Source organism: Condylura cristata, unplaced genomic scaffold (genome assembly GCF_000260355.1).
Source record: "Condylura cristata isolate star-nosed mole 26May11 unplaced genomic scaffold, ConCri1.0 scaffold00010, whole genome shotgun sequence".
NCBI classification, from domain to species: Eukaryota; Metazoa; Chordata; class Mammalia; order Eulipotyphla; family Talpidae; genus Condylura; species Condylura cristata.
The window spans coordinates 36,139,347-36,156,458 of record NW_004567111.1 but is presented as its reverse complement, the minus strand read 5'-3'; the positions used below and the strand labels follow the sequence as shown (position 1 = coordinate 36,156,458).

At 42.9% G+C, this 17,112-nt stretch overlaps 1 protein-coding gene across 4 annotated transcripts in view; it reads left to right on the top strand.

The window, feature by feature from the left end:
* ENOX1 (ecto-NOX disulfide-thiol exchanger 1) overlaps positions 1-17,112 on the top strand; it is a 489,446-nt gene that overhangs the window by 359,176 nt on the left and 113,158 nt on the right. For all 4 annotated transcript variants that reach the window (XM_012723223.1, XM_004680132.2, XM_012723222.1 and 1 more), the window contains 3 exons: positions 7,414-7,587; positions 8,791-8,997; positions 12,633-12,866. In XM_012723223.1, coding sequence (XP_012578677.1) covers positions 7,414-7,587; positions 8,791-8,997; positions 12,633-12,866 — 615 coding nt within the window. The remainder of the gene's footprint in view (positions 1-7,413; positions 7,588-8,790; positions 8,998-12,632; positions 12,867-17,112) is intronic.

Sequence of the window (17,112 nt, the reverse complement as noted above, 5' to 3'; positions counted from 1 at the left end):
TGGTCATCATCAACATGCTCATGTGCATGTGGACAGTGTTAATGACAGGCTTTTGTAAAACCATGCAAATATTAATCACTAATGTTGTACGTAATAATTGCTACCATTCATTATGTGCTTACAGTGTGTTGGACGCTATGTTAGGCATTTTTCAATCCCATTTAATCTTCACACAGGAATATTCATTATTAAATATGATCATCCCCATTTTATAAATACTTTAAGTAAGGCTTAGATTAATTAAATTTCCCGAGGTCCAACATTGGAGACCCAGCACCTGGCCATAGGTCTGTTTGGTTGCAGACTTTCATTTCTAACACTTTGTAACAATCCTAACATTTTCACAAGGCTGTCTTTTCTGATGTTCCCTAGAGTGGAGGTCTGTGTTTGATATTTATATTCTAGCTCACTGATGAATACGCTGTAGCCCAGAGAGGTTAAAGAAGCAGTTGACTTTATGGTCACCCAGATCCTTTGACCTCAATGTCACCTTTTCAGAAATTGCTTTTCTTTGTTGATCACAAAATGATTTTTAGCAATGTCTGAGAAAAGGAGGACTTGGCATGGAAAAAGCATTACTTCAGTATTTTTTGAATTTAACTGACATAGAAGAGCTAGGTTTATCGATTGCAGTGGGAAACTATTTGAGAAATTATTCTCTCCGCCCTAAACTTGGTAAACAAAGCGTCCTTGTAGTGTGTTTACTTTGCTGGGTAATGATAGATCCTATTTTGACTCAGCAGTTCTTCTGGAGACAGGACTACTTTATGTTTCTTAGAGTCCCTGCAGCCGGTGTCTCTTCCCGTAGAGTCTCGAGTCCTGGTCCCCAAGTAGTTGCCATGACCTTAGACTTGGAGTCCCTCTAGCTCTCAGGTGGGCGGAAGGAGGAGTTGGAGTTGACTTCTTGGACTCTGCACCGCACCAAGCTGTGCTTGACCCTTGTCAGGCTCTAAGCTGTGTCCCTGGGCTGGTAGCTGAGGGGCCTGTCTCCTTCCCTGAACCACCAGTCTCTGCTCTTGTGTCTGAATCTCCAGCCTGCATCCTAGATCTACTACTTCCTGACCTGTGAACCCACAATGCTGTCACCAAACCCAGGTTCTCTGCTGCGTCTACCCAGACAGGTTGATTTAGGCCCTGTGACCTGCAGATGGAGTCGCTGGTGCAGCTGCCTGGATGGGTTTTGTCTGCTGTGAACAACTGTTCTTAGGCCTAGACTTGTCATGCTCGCATTTGGCCTGATCACCACGTCCTTCCTTTTACCATCCTTGTGAACCTGTGCCCTGCCTTTGGGGCCAGACTCGTCCCTGGCACTGACAGCTCAGCTCTGTCTCCTCAACCTCAGCCCAGCCCAACATCTACACCACCCCTACCAGTTTCTCCTCTTATGTCTAGCCCTGACTGGAGACAAGCTTCCATTGCCTTTCTTTCAAACGAGGTCAAGTTCCCACCTGGAATGTGAGACTCTTTACTGGAGCATCCTCTGGGAGGGGCAGAAGAGGAACAAGTCCCTGCTAGGGGCAGCAGACAGAGGAGGTGGGGTGGGAAGCAGAGGTGCCTGGCCCGGCTGAGTGCCATCCAGCCTTCAGAGGCTGTTCAGTGGGAATAGGGCAAGGCTCTGTTGAGTGGCAAGATCCTTTCTGATCTCTCTGAGTCCTCAGTATGTCATGACTGCACTGTCACTTGCTCACTGAGCAGCAGCCCTGGGTGGTTATTCAGAATTCCCAGGTTCTCCCCGTTTGGGCCCTTTCTGGACAACACTTTTAGCCCTTTGAGGCTCGGTTCACATTTCCCAAATCTCTGAGTTTGGTTCCCACCCTTTATTTTCAAACCCTGTGATTTTCCCACATAGTGAACGTATCATAATTTACCTCTGTTACTCCAGCCCCTGGCAGTAGCATGTGCCAGTAATCACAGAAAGGAGGGAGAAAGAGAAATGACCATGCCTCTTATGTGAATACAGAACCCGAGAAATGCATGTCTGATTGACAAAGCCCTGGGCCATGGACTTGGTTTGTTTTTGTCTTATCTGACTGGAAAAAGACAACCAAAATAAAACATTTGCTGGACTTGACCTTGTTGTGTGGTACTGGTCGGGCCAGCAACCCAGCAACATGGAGGGGAGCTGCATCCCTGGAAACATTTGTTTAAGTAGCTTCTACAAGAAAATTCTGCTGCATACTCAACTGGATTCTTTCTCAGTGCAGTTTAAGCTGTCTTCCCCTTTTCACTGAGTCAACTTCTAACTCTTCTCTGGAGTTGGTAGGGGCAGGTTTTCTAAGCAAGATGAGGCTCTGACTCTCAGATACTCTTTCTTCCCTCATCGTTGCCTTCCTGGGCATGTGTCTTTCTCAGACGCTCAACTTTTGTGAGTTAACTTTAACGAGTTAGTACATAATAGGTTCCTGTGCTATTTGGGAAAACAATTTCCATCTGTTCATATATTGTTAAAAAGTAATGGGTTCTAATTAAAAAAAATTTAAAAAGTCTAATCCTTCCCTACTTCCTTCTCTCAAATCCTGAATCTTGGACCTATTGAGGCCCAGCATAATTTATTCATTTCTTTCTGAGCTCCTTTCAAGCTATTGCTGCAGATTTCATTAAACCACATAGTCTGTTCACATTGACATCTCAGAAAAAGCAAAGTAATTCTTGCTATGCATGAAAATATTGCTCAAGTGTAGTATCTTTTGCCCCCTTTTCTGAGGGTACATTATTTACTTGTCCTTCAAAAAGAAAGCAGATGTCCGTTACAACTGAAAGAAGATGCAGGCATGGGGATCCTCATCCTGTTTGTGGGAAACATCTGGTTAGTCTAATTCACAGGCCTCTCATTTCAGGGTTTTCAGTCCTGAACTCTTTCAGCCTGAAATCACCATGCTGGCAAACAATAGTGAGTAGTGAGGGATGGGCCAGGAAAGAAACAGACGTATCTTATGTACAGAATGAGATCAACCACATAAGCATGCCAATATTCTCATTGCCAACATTTCTATTTCTAATATATTTACCTTGGAAGCCAGTATATTATTTCAGTGATGAGGAGACTGAAGAGTATTCTCCTTTACAACTGGCATCTGACTCAGAAGGACACATTTTGCTTTTTTTTTCTTTAAGATTTATTTATTTACTCATACTGAACCAGGGTATAGGCCAGAGGTGCAGAAGCAGTGAGAGGATTCACCAGAGACAGAGTGGGGAGCATAACAGGCAGATCGAAGAAGTACACTGCTGAGGGGAGCAGCGGGTGGGTCAAGAGTGGTCTGCTGCTTATTGGGGATCACCTCCAGGGCGGGGATCAAACTAGCACTGAAGTGACTGTGGCCAGCTTGCAATGCTACATCTTATCCTGTTGCACCACCAGTGAGGATCCATTTTGCTTTTTTTTTTTTAAGGACACCATAATGTTCAGCAGTGATTTGTATTAGGTAAATGGCAGAAACTTTAAAATGGTCAAAAACATATGTTTATTTTTTTCATCTGCATACTGTATGCCTTATTTATTTCTATGTATTTAAAAACTTTTCTCCCATGATCAACTGTATCCTCTGACCCTTTCTTCCTCCCCACTTCCCACTTCAACTCAGAGCCCTCAGAGTATTTTTTTTTAAATAGGTATTTTTATTAGACTTTATTTATGAAGGTGTTTAATGACATCTTTTAAAAATTATTTATTTATCTATTTATGGATTTATACAGAACTGGGGTACACGCCAGAGGTGCAGGGGTGGTGAGAGGATTCACCAGAGACAGAGTGGGGAGCAGAACAGGCAGATTGAATGAAATACACTGCTGAGGAGAGCAGTGGGTGGGTCAGGAGAGGTCTGCCATGGCCCCTCAGAGTATTTTTTTAATGTTCATTAGTTTTAGTCAGTATTTTGTTTTGTTCAGTTCTCCACTATGTAGAAATCCAGAAGATGCCTTTGCCATTTTGACTTGCTTACTAATTCCCTAAAACCACTTTGTATTTATCGTTCTCCTCCTCATTTCACTTAGCAGAACCCTATACAGTCCCATGTTGTTGCTACAAATGGCAAGACATCACCTTTTTTTTTAATAGTTGAAAAGTATAAATTATGTGCACATACATATATCATATTTTCTTAATTCACCCTTTTGCCATTGGGGACTTAGTTCACCTCTAAACTTGGCTATTATAAATAATGCTACAAGAACTCAGGCGCGCTTACATTCTTCCAATTAGTGTTTTTATAGTCTTTGGACAGATAGTTCAGAGTGGCATTGCTGGCTCATATGGTAGATCTATTTTTAATATTTTGAGAAACGTCTGTGCTGTTTTTCATAAGTACTGGACCTATGTTCCCATCCACGATGCAGGAAGGGTCCTCTTTCTCCATAATCTCAAAAACCTTCTGACATTTGACATTTACAAACGTCTCATTGTGGTTTTGATTTGAATTTCTCTGATGATAAGTGTTGATGAGCATGTTTTCATGTGTCCATCGGCCATCCTGTGTGTCTTCTTTGGAGAAGTGCCTATTTTACTTTTGTACCCATTTCATTGTGGTTGTTAGTTATATGAATACTTCATAGATTTTAGATCTTAGTCCTAGTGAGATGAATGATATGCAAATAATTTCTCACTTTTGTTGTAATGATAGTTTCTTTGCTGTGCAGCTTTTTAGTTTGATGTAATCCTGTTTGTTTTTTGCTTTGGTCTCTTGCTATTAGACTCAAGTTCCTAAAGACATACTTGAAGCAATGTGCCAAGTGTTTTTCTTGTTTTCTTCTCTGTATATTATGGTTTCTGGTCTCACATCCAAGTCTTTAATCCATTTTGAGTTAATTTTGTGTGCAAATGGTATGAGATAGTGTTCTAGTTTCATTGTTTTGCAATTGTTGAATTGATTTTTTGTTGTTGAAGATTTTTGTATCTATGTTCACCAGGGATGTTGCTCTTTAGTATATACTTTTTTAATCATGTGCTTGTGTGCTTTTGATGTCAGTAATGTCTTCATAAAATGTATTAAGAGACATCACCTATTCGTCAATTTTGGAAGAGTATGAGGATAAGTCCTAGTTCATCCATTTCTTAGTCTATAAAATGGACATAATTTCTTTGAGACTTTATGCAAATTTCAGACAGATTGAACTTGTTGTTGGTGGTATGGCCTAAGGTGTTACAAGAATTTTAAATGAATGAGCAGAGTTTGAGTCTCGTGTCTGTAGCCTCCAAACTTCTGTCTTTGGTATAGCACTTCATACTGAGCCATGCTCCAAGATGTTACCAAGTCAGGAATCCCATGTAACAGATGAAGGAACCGTGAACATAATTTTAGAGGGCGTACCTAGAAAAGCAAGGGGACTCCTTTTAATGACAACACTTACCTAGCATTTATATGTGGTATTTTTTTAGACCCCCTCATTATTCTTAAGTTAGCCTGTTACACTCTCAAATTAAGTGGATTTTCTAATATGTGGGACAGTACCTCTTGGGGCTATCTATTAGGAGCATACTACTTACCCTGTTCAACCCAGTAGAAGAGTGGAAATATTCAAGGTAGTGGGGGGGAAGCTATAATAAACCTGATTTCCCAGAATGGAAAAGTTTATACAGATCCTTCTTTACCCCTTTGATTTTCTTAGAAAACAAAAATTTAGCTATTATTGCATCGATTTCTGAGACTCACATAGGACAGGGTAGGAAGGAAGAATGGAAATTATGTAGGAGGAAGAAGAGGAGGAAGATAGGAGAGGCAAAACAGAGACAAGTGACATCTGAAGACCAGTGGAGGGTCAACCATGACTACACTGTTCATCTGCCAAGCAAAGTAAGAGTACAGGTTTCCGCCCACTAGCTGAAAATAGCACATCCTTTTTTGAGTAGTTTATATGAGGGGGGCTGAGAATGCTCAAAAAAAATCTCCCATAGAAATTAATGGTAATAGTATTTCCATACCTTCAAAATAACCTAAGAATTAACTAGATTATCGAATCCTACTTTTGGATAGCAGGAGACACCTATATTTCTTTTATGCAAATAGAAAAGCTCTCAGGAGTGGACTCTTCTTATAGCTACTTGTGTAAACTTGGTACCATATTTTAACAGGCCTTGTTCTAACATAGGTCTTGCTTTTTCAAATGAAATCTTCATATCTCACCTTCAAAATTATTTTATTTGCTTGACCAAAGATTTGAGGCATACAGCAGGGAAGGGGAAGGGAGAGGTGTCAGAACAGTGGCTGGGGGAGCACCAGGGACTGTGGTGATGGATCACTGGTGCTATAGAGAACTGCAGGCCCTACACCTGAGGGGAGAAATCAAGTGCTGTCCAAAAATGAATAATGGTATAAGAACATAAAGATAAGAATTTACATTTTCATACCAAAAAATTCAGTATTTATATTACAAGCCCATCCTTTTGCAATCCATCCATTTCTTATGCTGTTTTTTTTTTTTCTTTTAAGATTTGTTTATTTATGCATACAGGCCAGAGGTGCAGGGGCGGTGAGAGGATTCACCAGAGACAGAGTGGGGAGCAGAACAGGCAGATCTAAGAAGTACACTGCTGAGAGGAGCAGTGGGCAGGTCGGGAGAGGTCTGCCACACCATGTGGATCACCTCTGGCGCTGGGGATCGAACTCATGCTGAAGTGGCTTTATCTCCTTAGTGCTGTGCTTTAACCCTGCTGCTGCACCACCAGGGAGGGCCCAGGTTTTTTGTTTGTTTGTTTGTTTGTTTGTTTTGATTGTTTTCTTATGCAAAACATAAACATTTCAGAAGTGTGAGCCAATTATTGGTTAAGGTATAGGAAAAAAAAGGATGACTAGCCAATAAAAGTCACAAATATATCTGTAGTAAATTTTATGCCTACATGTGTCTATTCCAGCCACAGTAATTATAACCACACTTTGTTTTTTATTGTTTGTTTGTTTTTTTTTTCCCTTGGGAGAAATAGGTTAGGTTGGACCTGAATGCCTGATATAGAGTATGCACATATAAATGGAACTTCCCTAAATCTAGGTCACTTGGAAAAGAAGATTCTTTTGATTAAGCCAGGTTGACAATGAGATTCACAGGGCACTTCAACGTTAAGTAATATTCTTCCCACAATTGGGTCATAAGGCAGTGTAAACAACACATTGATAATAGGAAACAGAAAATTGCATTCACCATAATAGTGTAGCTTCACGGAGTGTGGTTTTACACTTTAATATTCTGTGTTCTGTTCTGCCATGTTAATATTTTAAGTATTATAATTTCCTTTTTTTGTGTACTTTTAAGTTCATCTTTTATTTTCTCTTTACACTTTGGAATAGCTTTCTTTCTTATGCCAGGAGAAAGTCCTGAAAAAATGGAAAACATAAAGTCAAATAGTCTTTGTAGCAAAATAGCAAAATCAACAAAAATGGCTTTAAGCTCCTCCACCAAAATGTTATCTTGTGTACTTTGCAGATTCAATCTGTGTACCAGGCTTCGATCCAGGGCTGAACATGATGACTGGGATCACCCCCATTAACCCAATGATACCAGGCCTAGGGCTAGTCCCGCCTCCACCACCGACAGACGTGGCTGTGGTCAAGGAGATCATCCACTGCAAAAGCTGCACTCTTTTCCCTCAAAATCCAAGTAAGTGACACTTATGAAAAATATCTTTTTCTTTTACATTTCTTTCTCTTCCTTTTGTACATGCTATTGCTGCCTTCATTTACAGATGTGACTCAACATTCTCCCACATAAACAAAATGAAGAGCTGTTCTTCAGATTTTGTCTCTAGATTAGAACAAATACTTGAGGATGTGTCTGTGTTTCTGTCCAGGAGATGAATCGACACCAGGAAGGCGACATGTGTGATTTGAAGCTATATTTCCAGTGTTAAGAATCTTTGTGTGTGCAATGAAGTCTAGCATTTTCTGCAGAACAGAGTGTGAAACTTGAGCATTTCCATCCATCTTCACAAATGTGGGAGAAAAACTCTGAAATGTGTTTTCCTAGATGGAAAAATTGAATTAATTTGGCAGTTAACAATTGTAGGGGGGAGACTACATCTCAGAGTTTCTGGGTCAAATTGCATTTGCTTGAAGGAAACATACGTTTGATGAAATAAATGGACCAGATTTTTTTTTTTTTTAATTTAGCCTCAGATACTAAGTTTATGGACTTATATAGCTTGTTTTTTTTTTTTTTTCCTTTAATTCATATTAGTCAATGTTGCTTTTTTAAAGTGGACTTTTCAGGAGATTGCTTTAGTCATCTACATATAAACTAGGCAAAATGTTGTAACAGTGTATATTTTCTTTTTATGCAGTCTTCCCCCACTGTAATAGTTTGCTTATTTAAAGTTGAATAATAAAAAAAAGGTGGCGTGTTGCAGGCCTGATGTTTCACAGCCAAGTAAGCAGTCCAGTGGCCTCCAGGTTCCGTTCCTGCACTGTTCTTCCGTGGCCGCTGCATTATCTTGAAACAAGAGAAAACAGATAGCAAGCTGCAGCTTTTCATCCACTGTCATTTCATCATGCTTTGTACCCCCCCACCACCACCACTTTCAGGCTTTCTATATCATGAAGGAGAAGTGAAATTATGCTAACATTTGCTCTATCTTTGTTCACAGACAAGCATAGCCAACGTGCAAAATGAACACAAACAGTAAAGAGAGGTTGAGGGAAGGAAAGGAGAACTGAAAAGCAAGGCAGTCTGAGATCATTCAGGTTTTGTGGGGAGAGATATGTGTCATGACATAAAAAGGAGAAGTTTTACTTCTGCCAGGTGAACCTGAAAATAAGAACTCAAATAAACACAAGGTAAAACCCTTTGCTTTATTGTGATTATTAGATCTTCCACCTCCTTCCACGAGAGAACGACCTCCTGGGTGTAAGACCGTCTTTGTCGGAGGATTGCCAGAAAACGCTACTGAGGAAATCATTCAAGAAGTCTTTGAGCAGTGTGGTGATATCACAGCGATTCGGAAAAGCAAGAAGAATTTTTGCCACATTCGCTTTGCAGAGGAGTTCATGGTTGATAAAGCCATTTACCTCTCTGGTACTTTGCATTGCATAAGGGGATTTCTAGGTGTTTTGTTATGTTTTGTGATGTTAATATGAGCTTACTTCCTCTTGCCTTAATCCACAAGGAGACCCTTAAAGTTTGGGGTTGGAAAGGGAGGGAGGCTGCCTTTTTCCTGGGCTTCCAGAAGCTGCCACAAAGTTTGGGAATGTACCTCCCCACCATCCTGTCTTTAGAAATTCTACTGCATTCCTAATACATGTTCTCAAGTATGCTTATTAGACGGAAAGCAGTATTACAGGTGTGAGGGCCTCTGCCACTATTTGATGGCATCGCCTGAGGCCAGCGAGTACCTGCGCTCTGGGCTTCACTTCAGTTTTTCAGAAATGGTTCACTTTCTAGATTCCAGAGTACCAAATCAAGGCCAAATCTTTGCAGAAAGGGGTCTGTGAGCCCTAGAGGAAGGTCCAGTACCACTGCTCAGTTGCCCGTGCTTGGAACTTAGTGAGCCCAGCTCACTGATGTAGTGCAGCCTGCCCATCACCCCTTCTCCTTTGATGTCCATTTCTACCCGAGAATTTTTTAGTCATGTTTGAAATTAACCCTCATGCTGCCTTCCACTCTGTGAGTGTTGGAGCAAAATCTGCTGTCCAAATCTAAGATTCTGGGGTCTGGTGTTGATTGGTGACTTTAGAAAGCCATATTTTTGGATTCAACTCTGCCTGCCCCTCCCACTCTCCATCTGCTTACTTCAGTTTGTTACACTGCACCCCACTTCTCTATGCCTGAGGCCCAGCTAATTGGAGGAGGTAAGTAAGGAACAGGAAGTAAACCCAAACATTAATGCCAGGTTTGTTTTATTTCTGCTGCCAACCCCTATTGCCATGAAATTCTCTTGCAAACCCCAGAAACCTTGGGGTTATTTCAACACCACAGAGACTTTCCCGAACTAGACAGTGGTAGGGAGAATTTTAAAATCCTTATGCCAATAAAACCTAACAAAGTGAGTGGAAAAAATCAGAAAAGCATTCCAAAATGAAGATAGAAAACAAGACATGGACTAAAAATATTTCACAACATCCAAGCAGCTTTTTATTTCTTGTCACGTATTCTTGAGCTGCAGCATCATAGCAACCTGTCAGCTAGTCGGAGATTCTGCTGAGTACATGGCCCTGAGTTTCACATGCCTTGGGCAAGTGAACTTCTCTGAGCCTCCTTTCCCCTCCTCCACAAAACTGAGATAGTAACATGACTGCCTTCTAGGGTTGTTATGAGGAAGAACTCAAAAGGATGGATATTAAGTGCTTAGCCAAGCCCCTGCAACTTAGGAGCCACTCAGTAAGTGGTTTTGTTTTAGGTTTATGTATTTATTTATGCAGAGAAGAACTGGGGCATAGGCTAGAAGTGCAGGGGTGGTGGGTGAAAGGAAGCTCTAGAGACAGAGTGAGGCACAGATCTGGTAGATCTACTGAAATACACTGCTGAGGGGAGCAGAGGGCCAGAGGAGAGGCTGATGCACAAGGGGGTCAGCTCCCTGGCAGGGGATCAGACTTAGGCCTAGCGATGATAGCACCCCTCCACCACTAGGGAGGCCCAGATAGTTAGTTTTAACATAAATATGCTGCCAATGAGAAAGACTGACTCTTGTTTCATGAGCATTCTGCCCTGACAACATGGATTCTAATCACAGTCCTACCAGTTAAACTATTATTTTATCCCATTTGATTGAATGAAAGGGTTTGAGTAGATCAAAACATTTTGAACACTGTCACGATACAATGTTTAGACCCAATCAGAAAATCCATAAGATGTTGCCAAAATCAGCAGCCCCAAATTAGGCCAATGAAAGGAATCCTTTATAGGTGCCCCGATGCTGTGCTGTTCCCAGCAGAGCCCCTCGTTCAGCCCCTGGGCAGCAGCAGGAGCCCACTGCAGAGGCCTGCACAGCATCCACAGCCCTGGGGAGGCTGTAGTCTCAGTCTGGAAAGGAGCTGAAAGGCTGGCTACCTGGCAGGTCAGGAAGCAAGAAAGGCTGCCCCTCCTGTGTGTGAGAGGCTGCAGCCCGGCCCAGCCAGAAGGCCTGTCTAGTTGTAGGCCCATGTTCACATTGTGAAGCCAAGCTATTAGACACTCAACCTATCAGGTGTCTTTTAAGGCCATAAGAGATTTCTGGCAACAGAGAGGGTGCTCTTGGGGATCAGAAATATCTGAAAAGTAATGCTCAGACTTGAAAGTTGCTTGGTCATTCGGGACAGCTGACCTGTCTTAGACATTCCCATTTGCTGCACTGCTATTTATATACCTCACTGGCCTGTAGACTTAAGACTCCACAGCCCACAGCCAAGACAGGCTTTTCTTGAGCATTAATTCTGCTCAGTGATTGGATGTTTGCATCTTGAGAAAACATGAGGTCTTCCCATTGTTGGATAGCACTGTTGAAACCTGGGATGGAAAAGAGCTGAGGAGAGTGAGATCTGGAATGAGTTCGCTGTGTGTAACTTTTTAAAGGCAAGAAGTGCCCAACCAGGGAGAAGCCAGCCTCTACAGGGATTTTCCAGAGCTTCAAGCCAAAATGATAAGATAATCCACTGAAATCTAGCAGGAGATCTTGAACCTGAGTACAGTGCAGCCTAGGTTTCACAGTGGCGTTTCATTTGCAAAGTCCCTCCAGGAATAAGCACAAGTGCTCATTCCACTGCCTCCTCTGACAGCCGATAGCTATGATCCCACCAGGACTTGAACTTATGTTTTTAAAATCCAAGTACCCCAACGTGAACAGCATCTGCAAAGTGCAGTCTTTTCCACTGAAGTTAGGCTTCAGTTCTGTTTGTGTTGATTTTTCAGATCAGAACTCCAATCATAATCTTTATAAGTTGGGTAGCTCATAGGAACCCCCCCCCACACACACACCAAAGATTTCCAGCCCCCCCCCCTTTTTTTTTTTTTGGTCTAGCTTTGAGCTCTCACATGAGCTTCTGTGGCCTTCAAAGGTTTCATGGACAATTTGTGGGGTGCTATGCGCCAGATGAGGTGCTGCAGGGCAGTAAGGAAGGCAGCGCCGAGGCCTCTTGATTGAAGGTAAAATATTCTCCTATGTGCCCCAGAGGATAAGTGGAAATAAAACAGCATTGCAAAATTGCCTTGGTAATTGTGGCTTTCGCAGCTGCCGAGAGAGACTCGAGCAGCAGCTTTTTCCAGGGGAATAAAGTCATAGCCTGGGAGGAAGATGTGGCGGAGTTTACTTTGTAGATCTCTCTAAGTCTCATAGATACTCTCTATTTGTCCCCCACCCCACCTCTTTCTAGAAATGAATGTAAGAGCTCTTATGCAATAGAGTTAGTGTAAATTAAAACTATGAAATCAGGACTATGGCAAGGTAGAGGGAAAACTGCTGCTTCCTATATTTATCTCCGCGCTTCCTGGCAGGCAGAGGGAGGAGGGTGGCAGGAGGAGAGCCCCATCCTAGCACTACCCTCTGGGCACAGGTGGATAGCTGGGCAGTGCTTCAGATTACTAGGGAGAAGGAATGCGCCTTCCCGCCTCCTCTGAGAAGGCTGCCCTTTGTAACAGCAGAGCAATAAGAGAGCTTGCTGATCCACAGAGGGCCCAGACCCAACTGTGCCTTTGCAGTTGTGACCTGGTGATGTGACCAGACTTTCCATTGGTTCCAGGTTACAGGATGCGATTAGGGTCTAGCACAGACAAAAAGGATTCGGGCCGCCTCCACGTGGACTTTGCTCAGGCCAGGGATGACTTCTACGAGTGGGAATGTAAGCAGAGGATGCGCGCCCGTGAGGAGCGGCACCGGCGCAAGCTGGAGGAGGACCGGCTGCGGCCCCCGTCCCCGCCCGCCATCATGCACTACTCAGAGCACGAAGCCACCCTGCTGGCTGAAAAGCTGAAAGGTGAGGCCACTCCCACTGCTCCCTGCTTCTCCTTCCTGGGAGTTAGCCATGCCCCGACCCGAAGCCCGGATGCTTCCCTTGTACTTCATGGGCTGATTTCACGGGATGGGGTCACCTGGGAGCAAACACCTACCTACGGCCAGCTAGGCTTTGGCGTGCTGCCCAGCGCAGAGCCAGCCTGTTGAGGGGGCTCACTGTGTTCTCCGTGAATGCTGCGTGCTGTCACTGTCAGAACTCGTTGGAAGATGGGCAGAAGCATCACTAGCACCAGCCAGAAAGCGGGGTGCCGTCTTCTGTGATGAAGGGGCTAGGCTCGGGGCGACCCTCGAGTCCTGGACCTGTGGAGTGAGCCCTAGCGTTGAGTCTGTACCACTCTGCTTTAACATACCAGGAGCGGCGGGGTCCCTGGAGAAGGGATGTGTAGAATAGGATCCCCATCTTCACAGAGGGCATGGAAGGGATACACCTACCTGCGGGATCATTCTAAAAAGAAAGGGGTTTTCTGTTTCTAGCCCTTCTACCCTATTTCAGGCTGCTGGAATGCTCCACAGGAGCCATAGCGTGCTTCTTGCCAGTGCAAAGTCATGCTTGGTGCACATGCTACTGTCCAGGACACACGGCTTACAGGCATCGACACCGTCCTCTCCTTTGAATAAAAGGCAGAAGGAAATGCAAATAAAAGACATAATAAAATGCAGCTATAGCCATCCTCTCACTTTCCTATTCAGACTAGAAGGTATAGGAGTGGCCAGAATGAAAAACAGGATTCTCAACTAGAAATGTTAATTTTGGGACAGTGTTTTCAATATTGTTTCTGCTTACAAGCTACATAGATTAAATTGCAATCTGTTGTGTCCACACCTAGAAGTGACAAGGACTAGCACTTCATTTCTATGGCTTCATGGGGAACTTCACGAGTTTGGCACCTACATTGTGCTGTAGGTAAGAAGTGAGTACAGAGGCGTCTGTGTGGAAGAGGAGAGTGGCATCGCCTTTCCTGCTCAAGGATCGCAGACTGGGATGTCAATTTGGTAAAGGAGTTTGCAAGCCTTGCCATTTCAAAAAGTATATATTTATATAGATGAATATAATTTGCAGATTTTAGAAGTTGCACCTTTGCCAAGCATTGTGTGATCCCTGGAGGAGAGAACAGATTGGAAATTTTAATAGATCGCAGTTACAGTAGAATGAACTAGCAGGGGACTCATCTTAGGCAACAGTCAGGTAATATCAAGCTTGACAATTTCCACCCAAGCACAGAGTTTGGAATATAAACAGCATTTAATTGCTTAGGAAATTGGCTGCCTCGGAGAGGAAATCCACTCCATGCTCCTTATAACACTACACAGCCAGACAGGAGGAGCCAAGAAAACTGTTTCCTGAAGATGATTTCACTGATTTGGGGACATAAAAGGTAGTCCAGACCAAAGGTAAAGAAGCTCAGGTCTGAAAGGAAAGGGAAATGTAATCTGAAAATACCTAATTGGATTGCTCTTCTTCCCTGAGAAATCTTGCTATCTTAGGTTTATTGCAAACATTTCACCCATTTTACAGTGTGTTTTTTTGTTCTTGGAGTATTCTTTATTTTAAATTGTATTTATTTTTACTGAAGCCACTTGGTTTATGAATCGGTATATGATCAGAGGTGCAGGTCCTCACCTCTTACAGATGTATGTTACCCACACTCACCACCCAGGTTCCTGTGGTCCTTACTAGAAGTCCACCCTCTGCCATGGTCCACTGGGCTCCCTCCCTGCCTTACTCTCCTTTCCTCTTTGCCACTTCAATTCTCCAATCAGATTTCTAGGGTTCATTTTGTCTGCTTCTTTATTTAATTCATCGTATTCCACAGCTGAGAGAAATCATCTTGTATCTTACCATTTGTCACAACATTGATGAAACTGTGGGGATGATGCTTTGTGAAATAAGTAAGAAGGAGCAAGGCAAATGCAGTTTCTTTTGAGACTCAACTTTATCCAGGGAAATCTGCCAACTCTTTATTTTCACCCACAACACCTTCCTCATCCTGCCCAACTGTGCACATAGTAGTTGTTCAGTAAACAAATTCCTTTCTCTTTTCCTTAGCTGCTTGGATCTATGACCATATGCATTTCTGGCCAGGAATACTAACAGACATGATGAGAAGTATAGGGAAGTGATGTGACCTTCACCCTTATTCCAATCATCCCACAGTATTTGTTGAGTTCTTGATCATAACCTTGGCCTTCTGAGAGAAGGTAAACAACATAGGAGCCCGTGCCTCACAGAATTTAGGTCTCTTGAATACTAGAGGCCATTGCAAAGCACCCTGCACAGTAACTCCCTACTTACCACCAGTAACCCCACTCAGCACCACTTAACAACACTGATAGGTTCTTGGAAGCTGCAGCTGTAAGTGAGGTATAACGAAAGTCAGTCCTTGAATAATGGCATTTCAACATCTAGGACTGTTTCCTTTCTCAGCAACTTTGTAACTGAATGACATTGAATGGAAGGCTGTTATTTGAGGACCTACTGTACTTCCTACAATGGAAGTGTGGGGTGCTCTCCCCAGGAGAGATTGGCATCTCCCTCCCAGCTGGGCACTGATGGAGTGACAGACGGAGGATCTTTTGGAGCCAGTTAACCCCATTCAGCATCCACTGGGCATCTGGAAACACTGAGGAAACACTGAGTTGTAATAGTGCCGTCGTAGGCAGGGCACATCAGTGTCTGTTACGCCAATACAAATTCTGCAAAAGAAAATTAGTGGACACCCTGCTGATTAAATAGACATTGTTCTGAGACAATTCAACTTAATGAAGACTGACTGGGAAGTAACTTCTCACAGACCCAAAGTTTATAGCATGGCTTTGAGAAAGTGAGGAGCTCAATAACACCATAATTACACTTTATTGGAAACAGGAGCACCAGGCAGATGAGATAATGAATTTCAGTGTGTGTAACATAGACCATCCACCCCTGGAGAAACCCTGTGTTTGGACCGTGAAAGGAAGAGATTGATTAGACAGCAAGCATAGATTATATCCAAATTCACTGGTGATTTCCCCTGGCAAGAGTGTTTTAAAGTTTTTGTGTTCTAGTCCCACTATGGAAAGCTTCACATAATCTTTCATGATGTGATAAAATGAAGAGTTTCTGTCTGCATCAGGTGAGGTTTCGACAAAGCTTTGTGAGCAATGTCCTTGGGATTCCCTGATGTGTTATCAAGAATTCCGTCCTCCTGGGATCAGCATTCATAATTTCCAGAGGACTAGACTCTTACTTGCATACAGAATGGCCCGATGTCAGCCTGCCAGGGGGAGAGAGGGTAGAAGTGGTGCCAGCATTTCGCTGAGATGGTTGTCAATATTTATGGTTCCGAGAAAGTAAAAATCAATAATGCTATGAGCCAAGTGGATGTTCCATTAGCTAAAAGCCAGTCTTCCTTCTGGGGGCAAGGAAAATGTGAAGTACGAGAACCTGTTTGAGAATTGCTTCCTTAGACAAAATTGACCTTGGCAGAGGCAAGATAGGGCATTTCCTTTAGAAATATTTTGCCTGAGCCCACACCATAGTTTTGTAGTAACTCGATTGTTGGAGCGATTGTTGTGGGGGTGAGGAGAGCATGAAGCACCTGTAAAGGTTATGCATTCTGTAATCTGGATGGCATTAAGATAGCATGCCAGCTGCTGATTAATTGAGTAGTCAGAAAATTAGTCCAGTGTTTGGGACACAGTGGCATTTGGGTAATGTGATGGTAGCAACACTATGGCCATCCTGGAATCTCCATTCTTGGGTCAATATGTATCTGTATGTTAGCATATGCAGCTATTTGAAATAAAATCAGTAACCATTGACTTATAGACACACTATTCACTGTGTGTGGTGTGTGTGTGTGCATGTGTGCATGTGCACATCTGTATACCTGTGCCTACATCTTTGGAAAGAAAATGTTCTCCAAGTGTGCCTTACACACCCCTCCTGCTGCTCCTTTCCAGACCAGCCTCAGAAAAGGTGCTACAGCCCACCTTCATATTCAGTGATCATTACAATCTTTTCCTCCCTTGTTTTCAGCAATTCAGGGCTAGATCTCCCTCTTAGGTAAAGGGCAAGGAAAAAGTAATATGTCCTCACTTAACATCATCGATAGATTCTTGGAAGCTGAGACTTATAGCAAAACAATGTCTAACTAAACCAGTCACAGACTAATTGATATAAATAAGAGTTACATGCTTATAGCATACTTATGGCCACAAAAAAAAAA